This window comes from Eutrema salsugineum, unplaced genomic scaffold (assembly GCF_000478725.1).
Source record: "Eutrema salsugineum unplaced genomic scaffold, Eutsalg1_0 scaffold_9, whole genome shotgun sequence".
Taxonomy (NCBI): Eukaryota; Viridiplantae; Streptophyta; class Magnoliopsida; order Brassicales; family Brassicaceae; genus Eutrema; species Eutrema salsugineum.
This window is the reverse complement of record NW_006256342.1, coordinates 9,284,261-9,296,516: the sequence shown is the minus strand read 5'-3', so window position 1 is coordinate 9,296,516 and position 12,256 is coordinate 9,284,261. Positions and strand designations below refer to the sequence as shown.

Here is a 12,256-nt window from a genome sequence, read left to right as displayed (position 1 = left end):
CTGGCAAAGTCCATACAAATTTAATTTTGGGCTCTTTTTCAAAAGGTCTCATACTAATTGGAGTTGGACATTACTTATATACTAGACACTCTTTGTCTAAACTTCTAATGTGGGACTTGGATTGATATCCCGACAATCCTTCCCTCAAAACAAGGACCACACAAAATCGTGGCATCCCAACCTCCTGCAAAACCTGACACTTATCTTGTACCACTGTACTCACAAAATCCAGCACCGACACCCCTATTCGCAAGGTCACATTGAGGGCTCTTTCTCCCATACCGAACACACAGCCCACACCGACTTGTCCATATCCACTTTTTTCCAGAACCTCGCTATGATACCAATTTTTAGGCTTTTCAAGCACATGTCCAACTTTCTGTTAGTATGATATTATCCATTTTGGGCCCAGGTGGCAAAGCCGCACGGATTTGATTTTGGGATCCTTCCCAAAAGGTTTCATACTAATTAGAGTTGGATATTAATTATATACTAGACCATATTGGTATAAACTTCTGATGTGTGACTTTGGATTGATTCTCAACAATCCCCTCCTCAAACCAAAGATCACATTAACTCTTGTTCTCCAACCTACAGCGATATCTAGTACACATCTTGTACCTCTTAAACGCAGGGTCACCTTTAGTGCTCTAGCCTCCCACAACGAACATGCAGCCCAACCCACTTCTCCAGGTCTAGCTTTTCTAAGTCCATGTACAACTCCCCCAATTAGTATGATATTGTACGCTTTGGGTCCAATTGGCAAAGCCTGCACAGATTTGATTTTGGGCTCCTTCCCAAAAAGCCTCATACTAATTGGAGTTAGACATTACTTATATACTAGAAACTCTTTGTCTAAACTTCTGATGTGAGACTTGGATTGATATCCCAACAATCCTACCCTCAAGCCAAGAACCACAGAAACCTGTGGCCTCCCCCAACCTTCTGTGAAACTTGGCACCCATCTTGTACCGCCATTCACACCAACGGAACCCACGCCTGACTTTCTGCACCGTGATTCACTGGATATGTTCTCTTAGTTTCTACTGCAATAGAACAACTTGTAGTTGTAGTATAAAAGATTCGAATTCTAGAGGACCAAGGTTACACTATGACTCTACGAGGACTGAAACAAAGCCAAGAGAAAAGAGGACTGAAACAAAGCCAAGAGAAAAGATGATTGGTTCGTAATTATGGTGACAAGTAAAAGAAAGTAAACGACGATTTAAATTTGATTAAAACAAACACTAGACTAAGGCAATTCGCAGGAATTTCAAAAATAGAAATCAAAGGACTATTCAGGACACAGTTTAAATGCAAGTCTCAAACTCAAACATAAATGCATATCGACCCACTATTGTGGCTTCAATAACTTTGTCTAAAAACCTAAATTCTAAACTGTTGTTTGAACCTAGAAATCGCATACAAGCATTAACAAGCATGTTTGATCTGTTCACAATCTGCCTTAGCATCAACTGTCGTTGGCTAAGGATGAATCACTTACCAAAGTTTCTTTTAGAAACCTATTACACTTTTGATGAATAGATTTACCTAAAATCGCAGATTAAGTGATCAATTCAACCTAAGCATTAAGATTAACAATGGTGAAGACAATCAATATTAAGCCCTATTTGCATTCAATTCCCTAACTCATGAAATCTTTTGAAAACCTTAATCTAGCTAGAGAAATTACTCAGACATGGCGAAAAGAAAAACAACAAGAGATGAAAAGGAATTCATGAATAAAACTCAGAGATATAAAAGGGTTCAGAATTCTTCTCAAGTATAGCAGAAATTACTCTCCCAAATCTTACAAGCAAAAACTCCAAAAAGTCTAGAAACTGTAAAAATAAAGTGTCATAATCAAATTAGGTGGCTCTGGTCTTTTATTTCTCTTCCTTAGCGTCTCAGAACTATGTAAAATCTGTTTCCTTAGTTTTCTCAGGATGTTGGAGCAGGTGCTCCGCTAAAGGACTTAAAGCATCTCAAACCAACCTCTAATCCTCAAATTTTGAGGTTCTTTAATTTCCAACCCATCCTCAAATCCTCAAATTTTGAGGTTTTGAATAGTGACACCTCAAATTTAAAGTTTCACTATTCAAAACCTCAAAACACTTTTTACTTTTCTTTTTAGTCCTTGTAAATTTGTATTTCTTAGAAATAGTTTTATTAACTTTTTCTACTTTCATTTTAGTCCATATTATTAAATAGTTTATTTATACAATTATAAATTTGACTATATCACATAAGCTGACTCAAAATGAAATAAGATAATTAATATAGAAAAATATTATACACTACTTAAAATTAGTTTGACATAAAAATAATATTACATTGAGAAACTTAAACACAACTTTAAAGTCACACTACAATAACAAATATTTTACATGAAAATAAAATTATATGAAGAAATAAATATTACACAAATTAGAATTTGTACTATAATATAAATAATCTGGTAAATTTAATCCTAAACCTCCAAAATCACCAAAATATTGTCCATAGAAATTTGGTGCATTTTGAGGTTGTTGTTGTTGTTGAGTCCTCTTTTGTATAATTCTTGTTTGTTCAGTTTGAATGAACTTACGTGTATTAGTATCATCGATACAATTCAAACTTGTTAACAAGATTTTATTCTCCTCTTCCATTTTGTTTTAGAGCTAATTTTTTTTCTGCTTGGTTTTGCATACGTCGGTTAACCATCTCATCACTCTTGTCTCTAATTGATGCATTATCTTAAAAAAAATCAAGGATCTGCTCACTTGATGAAGCCAAAGTGTCAAGAGATGAATTACTACCTTCAACAATTTTTCTTTTGAGTTTTGCTTTCTTCGATCCAATCAGACGTTGTGATGAATTTGATCCACCATCATCACTAATTAAATTGATCGAAAATGGAGACATTCCCGGGGACTGTGATGTTGGAGAGCCAAGAAAATCACTCCCAAAATTAGAATTATCTGGAATACTTATGTTCACATTGTTTGTAAACTTTGGAATATCTTTCATCAAATCCCACACATGATCAAATTTAAAACCTTTTTTTAGTTTTGGAACCAATAATCTTTTTGCTTTATTTATCTTCATTGTATTTGAAACATAAATTTTTTTAAAAAACATAAATAATTAGCACATTGTTTAGAGTAGGAAATTAACAAACACACAATAAATATGTACTTACAATGTCTTGTTCGGATGCATATTCTCGAGGCAGCTCTTCAACTTTCTAACCGCATAAAGAATGGTACTCATTCTACCCTGTAGAGATCTGTTTCTTCTAATCTCCCAACTCTCAAAATTTTTTTATTGTAACTTCTTTTTATTTTTTTCTCATAATTGCTTCATAGCTTGGTTATTGCTAGCAATTGGGTCTTGTGATATTTTCTCATAAAATTTTGTAAATTTTCATATCTAATATATTGGATAGGATAAGAATAAAAAGCAATGATCGTGATTGAATTGTAATGATTTTCCTTTTTTTTTTTTCTAATATGTTGGATAGGATAAAAATTAAAAGAGTGGTCATGGATAAGTTTCATAGATTATCTTTATAGTCTTATAAACCCTTATAAGTAATCTTATAAACCCTTATAAGAGATCTTATAAACGTAATCTTATAAACCTTTATAAGTTATCTTATAAACTCTTATAAGCTTATCCAACATTCTTATCTATTATGAGATATATAGGATAAGATATTGGCATGATTTTAATCTAACGATGGATGATTGGAGAGATCTAGTGGATAGTGTTGATGAAATGTTCAAGATTCTCTTATCTTCTTAAACACTAACATTTCTATCTATAAAAAATACACATATTGGATATTAAACAAAAAAATCACCACTTCTTCTTTTGGTTTAAAATGAAATTTAATATTGGAGGTACATCCTCTTTTCAAAATTCTTCTTCTTCATCAGACTCATCTGAATTTGATGAGTGGCTGATCAATGAACATGCAGCAATAGAGAGAGACAAACAAATAGCAATAATTTTTTTTTTTCAACAACAACCACCAGATTCACCACCTACTAAATCACGTAAGTCATCGAGGCTCTATTCCTGGTCACACAGTTATACACCGTGATAGAAAAAATGCTCATCATAATTTGTTTAATGATTACTTTTCTGACTATTCTGTTTATGGTGAAAGAGAGTTTCATCGTCGATTCCGAATGTCAAAGCGGTTATTTCTTCATATTGTCGATGCTGTTGAACAACATGACAACTATTTCAATCAGCGTCGTGATAGGCTAGGCAGATTGGGCTTATCAACCCTTCAAAAAGTGATGGCTGCAATTAGGATTTTGGCGTATGGTATGCCCGCCGATGCCACCGATGAATACATCAAATTAGGAGAATCTCCAACAATTGAATGCATAAAGAGATTTGGTCATGAAATTGTAGCAGTGTTTTCCGAGTGGTATCTCAGGTCACCAACAGAAGATGATATGGCAAGGCTTCTCAATATCGGCCAACAACAATGATTTCCTGGAATGTTGGGTAGTCTTGATTGCATGCATTGGAAGTGGAAAAATTGTCCAACGACGTGGGCTGGACAATCTTCAGGTCATTGCGGATCCCCAACAGTCATTCTTGAAGCTGTTGCAGATTATGATGTATGGATATGACATGCTTACTTTGGTATGTCTGGCAGCAACATTGAGATTAATGTTTTGAAGTCTTCTAATTTTTTTTTAAAACTTGCTCAAAGTACCGCTCCTCCAGCTAATTATATCATACAGGGAAAAGAGTATAACATGGGTTATTATTTGGCTGATGGTATTTATCCGAAATGGTCAATTATTGTCCAAACTATAAGCAATTCCGAAGGTCCCAAGAAAAGATTATTTGCAGCAAGACAAGAAGCATGTCGAAAAGATGTTGAGCAGACATTTGGAGTTTTGCAATCAATGTTTGCGATCATAGCCGGATCATCACGTTATTGGAAGAAAGAGATTTTACATGATGTAATGACTGCATGCATTATAATGCATAACATGATAATTGAGGATGAATGTGATATCAACGCACCAATTAGAGAAGCAAGAGCAACACTAGAGATAACAGTTAAATGGCAATAAATGAAAATGCCCGGTTTCAACAATTTTTAGCTTGTAATCTACGTATAAAAAATAAAGAATCTCATTTATCACTTCGAAATGCGTTGATTGATCATATATGGCAGCATTATGGAGATAATTTTATTGAGTAATTTGTTGTTTTATATGTAATTTTATGATTTAAATTATGTGTATTTTATAATTATTTATATGTTTTTTTAAATATTTTACTTATTTGTATTTCATGTAATTATTTGTTTAATCTATGTTTTATATATATATTTTTATGAAAGTTTATATCATTATTATCAATTATTATTTATATTGAGGACTGTAATGCAATTTTTAAGTTCTTTTAAAGGTGGATTTGAGGTTTTACCATTGGAACAAAACAACCTTAAATCCCTATTTTGAGGTTTTGTCACCCTTAAAATGAGGTTTTGGGTTGGAGATGGTTTTAGTCAGGAGCAGGTGCTCTGACTAAAAATGATCCATCTGCGTGTGAATTGAGTTTTTTTGCTCAGCTTTGACTCCTTTTTGCTCCAAACGCTCTATTTGCTCTAATCCTCGCCTAAAGATTCCAAAGACTCTAAAAAGATCAGTAAATACGGATTAGAATAAGTCAAAATTGCCACATATCAACTCCCCCGGATTCAGACATTTGTTTGTCCTCAAATAAACCAAAATCCAGTCCAAAGAGTGATTCAACAATGGTGAGAACTCGCAAAATCTCAGAAATCGTAAATTTGACCATGACCTGCAGACCACATATTGTAACATCAATCCATATCGAACCACCATGTACTTCTCTGCAGACATTTGCAGCTTCCCAAATTAAATCCATAATTTCACAACATCATCCATATTTCCTCATTGCTGGGTATCATTGATGAATCCAATACCAAGAACCTTATAGACTCTTTCCCGTACTATACTTTGAAAAATCAGCCATAAAATCTCTGGTACTTTTTTTTTTCTAGGCATATATAACAAGGTTCAAAGACGCGAATACTGATGGGATTTGCCACCGAATCCCTGGTTTGTTCCTTTATTATATATCAAAGGTGTAGGAGAATAATGAGGTCACAGGAAAGTTTCTTACCCCTTGCTTCCATCCTTTGTGTGATCATTCCTTTTTAGAAGTAAAATAATGAGATCTTTGGAAATTTTCTTAACAATTTACTTCTAAAAGAAAATCATTTCAATATTTTTCTGCCTTTTATTTTTATTTTTTAATGAGCATAAGGGAGAGAAGTACCTTGTCTAGATCTCACACAGGCTTTCAGTTGTCAAGTATGAATGAGGAGTCAAACTCTATGAACACCAGTCACATCAGTGAGGTAAAAGAAAGAATTCAGAAATTAGCTCGGGTCAATGGATTCTGTCAGAATATGGACGCCTTTAGTTAACTGGTCAGCTTTGGATTTTTCATTAGTCGGATCTAGACTGATTCTGCAGGTAGAAAGTGATAACACCTGATTTTGACCACTTTTATGGATCACTTCCAATGTTTTATGCAGGTGTTTTCACTCAGTTTTAAAGGTTTTTAAGTGATTTCCATGTTTTAGAATATCAAAAGAGTTTTTAGGATATTTTGACAAAAGGAATACACTTGGGAGCAAAAAAGCACAATTTTGGATAAATTCGGACCGTCAGAAGTTTGGAAACAAATGGAGGCCTTCCCACCGTCTCATCATCCCCAAATTTGGACACACGATAGAGGATACAACCAGCTTTTTAATGCAATTAGAATAAAAACAATCCAACGGTTAGATCTCCAGATATGGTCGATGCACTGAAGGCGAATCAACATATGCGGAAGCTCACCCACGACCAAAACATCATCCACCGGGGGTGCGAAACTTTAGACCGCGGAGAGCTATTTCTGAGCCTCAGAAGCCTATTTTAAAGCCCAAGTCATTCCCGTCATTATTCCTGCAAGTCCTAGGCGTTTCTGATGACTCAAGATACTATATAAACCCCTTTTAAGTCATTTAGAAGGGTGTTCTGCATTTTCACCACGAACCCTAGAGAGAGAGACTCGTCGTGAAGAGGAGCCACCGAGAGGGGCACCATTGGTTCTCCTGCTTCACTCTGTTCTTCGTTTCTAACCTTTGTCTCTTTCAATTCTATGTAATTCTAAATACTTTTGTGATGTTAAACTCAGCTATGTCTGAGTAATTTCCCAGTTGGGTTTTTAGGAGATTTTTCAAAAGGAATTTCATGTCTTGATCATATGCTTTGTTCAATTTAAGGTTCATAATCATCTAAGAGTCCTTCGTTCATTCTTGTTCCTTATGCTGTTTCTGTTGCTAACCGCTTATAAATTGATCTCAGTAATTGGAGCTACGAGAGTGTTGTATTGAATTACTAGACCTAGAAGTGATCGAGCGAATCCCTATAGGAGACAAAAGATACCTATAGAGAATCGCGAGCATGGACAAATTCTGTTTTTAATGCATGATCTTATTCGTGGCATGAGAGCGAAAGTTAATTGCTGTGTTAAGTGATTTATTGATTAGGGTGACGAGAGTTGGCTAATCATACATGCGGCTATTCGAGTTCGGGATTTTCACTAGATGATTACCTTTATCGATTTGTTTGTCTTTTGATCAGTTCATGAATCCCTGCAAAAACCCTTTAGACCCAACATTTAGTTCTTATTGCTTTACAGCCTTTTCATTTCATTTGCATTTAGATTTAGTGATACCAAAACCAAAAATCCCAATTTTGCTTGTTCTACTAGTCTTTGTTCTACTAGTCTTAAGTCTTGATTGATTCGTACTGAAAGCTCAAAATCTCTGTGGTTCGACCCCTAAGTACTACAGCGTACATCTGTGCATTTGCAGATATTTAGGGTTATAAATTTAAAACATGACGGTAGAAGTAACCCTTGATTCTCTTAGCATCAGAAAGATGGCAAAATTCACATATGGTCTAAACTTATCATAGATCAAATGTCCTAATTTCCACAAGTTTTGACTTGACTCATGTAACAAACTGACTCTAAGAAACAAACTGACTCAAAGAAAAAAATAAAAACTGACTCAAAGAAAGTACTAAAAGAAAGAAAACAAATGAAAGAAGTAAAAAGGACACGACCCTCCCCCGGACTTACTTCACATCATCTCCGGTGTGAAAATAAGCTAGAGAGTGCCTAGAAAACTTACCTGGTTCGCACATGTAGAGCATCCTGGTGGAGCAGGTTCTCTGGAACAGAGTTGGGTGCTCCTTCATCATCATTCACCGCCTCGAGTACCCGATGGAGCATATGCTCCGGATTAGGGGGTGCTCTTTCTTTTTCTTTACGCCTCGAGCAAGTGATGGAGCAGGTGCTCCCGTTTCCCTTAGGTTGCTCCTTCGTCTCTTTTTTCCGCTTGGAGAAACCACATCAGCAGATGGAGCAGGTGCTCCCGTTTGTTGCTCCTTCTTCTTCTTCCTCACTTCATCTCTTCTGCGAGGAAAAACCTTTCTCCCTGTTTTTTTTTTTTTGAAATGAAAACCAAAACTAAAAGTTAGTAGCAATGAAAATAAAGACATAAGTTAGAGACTCTCACCGGTGGGTTACCTCCCACCAAGCACTTGGTTTAAGTCACTAGGTTGACTTGGTTAGCCATTTAGGCTTGAAGAGGATCGCCTAAGGTGAGAGTTCCACCTTCTGTGATGTTTGGACCTGCGAGGTATGGCTTCAGCCTCCGTTCTGATAACAAATTCTCTTCCCTTAGTGCCCAACAACACTACATCTCTATATGGTCAAACCTCCTTGATGGTGAAAGGTCCAGACCACCTTGATCTCAACTTCCCAGAAAATAGCTTCAACCGAGAATTGAACAACATCACCATATCGTTTGGAGCAAAATTCCTTGCGAGAATCCTTTTGTCATGATAAGCTTTGGTCCGCTCCTTGTAGATCTTTGAGTTGTCATAGGCCAGATGCCTAATCTCTTCCAGCTCATGAAGCTGCATATTTCTCCTCTCAAAGGCACCCTTATACTCAAGCTCTACTGGGAGGTGACATGCTTTCCCATACACCAAATGAAATGGTGTTGTTCCCAAAGGTGTCTTATAAGCTGTCCGATATGCCGAGAGCATCGTCAAGCTTTACTGACCAATCCTTCCTCGTGGTGCTCACAGTTTTCTGCAATTTTTTTTTTGATTTCCTGTTGGAAACCTCGACTTGCCCACTTGTTTGAGGATGGTATGGAGTTTCGACCTTGTGATTTATACCATTCTTCTTCAGCAGATTCTCGAAGACCTTGTTGATGAAGTAGGAATCTCCATCGCTAATGACCAATCGCAGCACACCAAACCTTGAAAATATGACATACTTGAACATTTTAACAACCACTCTTGCATTGGTTGTGGGGCTAACTAAAGTTTTAACCCACTTAGGCACATATTCAACTGCCACCAGGATGTACTCATTGCCATAAGATGATGGGAATGGCCCCATGAAATCGATATCCCATACATCAAAAACTTCCACTTCCAAAATGAAGTTCTTCGGCATCTCATTCCTCCTGCTTATATTCCCTTGTTGCTGGCATGTGTCACACCTAAAAATAAATCTTTGTGCATCTCAGAACATAGTGAGCCACAATTACCCAGCGTGAAGTACTTTTGACACCATTTTGAAAGTGGTAAAGTGACCAGCATAAGGAGAACCATGGAAATGAAATAAGATCCCAGGAATCTCTTAATCAGTTACACATCTCATGAAGATCTCATCTGAGCAATGCTTGTTCAAATAAGGCTCATCCCAGAAATAGTGCCTAATGTCTCTCATGAACTTCTTCTTCTTGTTTCCCACGAAATCCACAGGTTCTTTCTCTGCAGCAAGATAGTTCGCGATTTCTCCAAACCATGGAAAATTGGGTTGTTGATTGCTGTCGATTAAGTAGCATAAGTTCGTCGGAGCAGGTGCTCCAAGTTAGAGCGGGTGCTCCTCAACTCAAAAACATCAATGGCGTAGACTTTCTCATTAGAACGGCTGTCATCTAGGGGAATGTCATCTTAAACTTTTCAACCTTGACAAGTGGTCTACAACACCATTCTCGATCCCCTTTTTGTCCTTAATCTCCAGATAAAACTCTTGCACAAAAAGATCCATCGAAGAAGTCTTGGTTTCCGGGCAGCATGATCGGTGTAGGCGATAACCTTTGATCCCACAAGGTAGGATCTGAACTTCTCAAAAGCAAAAACCATTGGTAAAATCTCTTTCTCAGTCGTGGCACCTGCACTGAGCTTCATTGAGAGTTCGAGTGGTATAGTAAATGATGTGGAGCTTCTTTTCCTTCCTCTGACCCATAACTGCTAACACTGCATAATCACTAGCATCAGTCATGATCTCAAAATAAAAATCCCAATCTGGTGGCTGAAAAATTGGAGAGCTGACCAAGGCTCCTTTGATCGTATGGAATGCCTCCAAGCATGCACCGTCAAACTCAAATTTCACCTCTTTGCAAAGCAGCTGCGTTAGAGGTCTGGTTATTTTTGAGAATTCCTTGATGATCTGTCTGTAAAACCTAGGATGTCCCAAAAAGCTTTGGATTCTATTGACTGTAGTTGGTGGTTGCAAACTCATCATCACCTCAATCTTTGCTTTGTCCACTCCGATCCCCTTATCTGAGATTTTGTATCCCAACACGATCCCATCTCTCACCATGAAATGATACTTTCCTAGTTCAGCACAAGATGCTTTCTCACACTGCTGCAAGAACCTGCACAAATTAGTCAAACAGACAGAAATAAGCTTCCATAGACGGATAAATCGTCCATGGAAACTTTCATTATGTCCTCAATAAGGTCAGTAAAAATGGACATCATGCAGCTCTGGAATGTTGCCGGGGTATTGCACAAGCCAAATAGCATTTTGCAGTAAGTAAAAGTGCCATAAAGACAAGTGAATGTCGTCTTTTCCTGGTCGTCTAGGTGGATCGGGATCTAAAAGAAACCTGAATAACCATCTAAAAAGTAATAATATGGATGGTTAGCCAATCTCTCAAGCATCTGATCAATAAATGGCAATGAAAAATGATCCTTTCAGGTTGCAGCATTTAATTTTCTGTAATCTATACATATCTGATGCCCTGTAACAGTTCTAGTCGGTATCAATTCATTCCTATAATTTTTGATCACAGTGATGCCACCCTTCTTAGGAACTACATGAAACGGACTAACCCAATTACTATCGGAAATAGCATAAATCACACCAGCCTCTAGAAGTTTCATTATCTCTTTCTTAACAACATCTTTTAGATTTAGATTTAACCTCCTCTGATGATCCACATAAGTCATCGATTCATCTTCTAGATGTATTCTATGCATACAAAGATCCGGAGAAATATCCTAGAGCCATCCTATACTTTCTAAGTTCACAAATAAGCAAGGAAATCTCTACATTATTCAATACTGAGTTTACTATCACTGGGTATTTCAAATTTGGAAGGGATTTAAGCTTAAGTTTCAGAAATCTTAGTTCACTCCAAGGGCCATCAATTGAACCATCGCGAGCAGGTGCTTCGGAATTCAGAGCAGGTGCTCCATCGATTTTTCCTTGCCTTCCAAGCTCATGTAAGCGACCAGTTTATCCATCCTCATGCTTGCATCCAACACCCTTGCGAACCCATCAACTTCCTCACTTAGAAACCCAAAATCACCTTTAGCTTTTGTCAATGCCACTTCTAAGGGATCATTGGCTAACACTTCTTCAGCTACCTCATCTGCAATGTCTGAACCATCTTCTATCACAAATCTCTGTCCATCCAGCATTGGCTTCTATAAGAGCTTGTTCATTTCAAACCTCACCATCATATCTCCCAGTTGGAGATCGATCACGCATTCTTTCATATTAATGATCAGCAATGCATAAGAAGGATTGAACCAAAATTAAAAGGTCTTTGGGTTCTTCATCAAGTTCCAGAACCACAAAATCAAACTGGAATAAGTGTATCGCCTATCTGAACATGTAAATTCTTAAGTAGTCCAACAGGAAATTTGGTTGACCTATCGGTGAACACCAGCGAGATTTTTGTTGGCTTGAACTTGGTGTACCCTGTCGCTTGTCAACAAAATATGGCATCAAATTCACACTTAAACCCATATCGCAGAGGAAACGTGGGAATATCATGTGACCAATCCTCACTGATCACTCCTCTTCTTCAGCACCTTATTCTGCAATACAGAGCTGCACT

The 12,256-nt window shown here is 37.1% G+C and overlaps 1 protein-coding gene across 1 annotated transcript; it reads right to left on the bottom strand.

Moving 5' to 3' along the window:
• Positions 1-8,816: 8,816 nt before the first annotated feature.
• On the bottom strand, positions 8,817-11,360 carry LOC112085302. Its single transcript, XM_024154508.1, has 4 exons — positions 11,152-11,360; positions 10,298-10,783; positions 9,291-9,619; positions 8,817-9,133 (listed from the first exon to the last, which is right to left on the bottom strand). Exons 1-4 carry the CDS (start codon positions 11,358-11,360, stop codon positions 8,817-8,819), a joined length of 1,341 nt encoding a protein of 446 aa, XP_024010276.1.
• Positions 11,361-12,256: the final 896 nt, after the last annotated feature.

Excerpts from the sequence above, each read along its gene's own strand:
- LOC112085302 (XM_024154508.1), bottom strand. The coding sequence starts at position 11,360 with ATGACTTATGTGGATCATCAGAGGAGGTTAAATCTAAATCTAAAAGAT. Across the intron at positions 10,784-11,151 it reads CCGACTAGAACTGTTACAGG|GTTCTTGCAGCAGTGTGAGA; the intron begins GCATCAGATATG and ends TAATTTGTGCAG. Across the intron at positions 9,134-9,290 it reads GAATCTGCTGAAGAAGAATG|CTTATAAGACACCTTTGGGA; the intron begins GTATAAATCACA and ends CATATCGGACAG.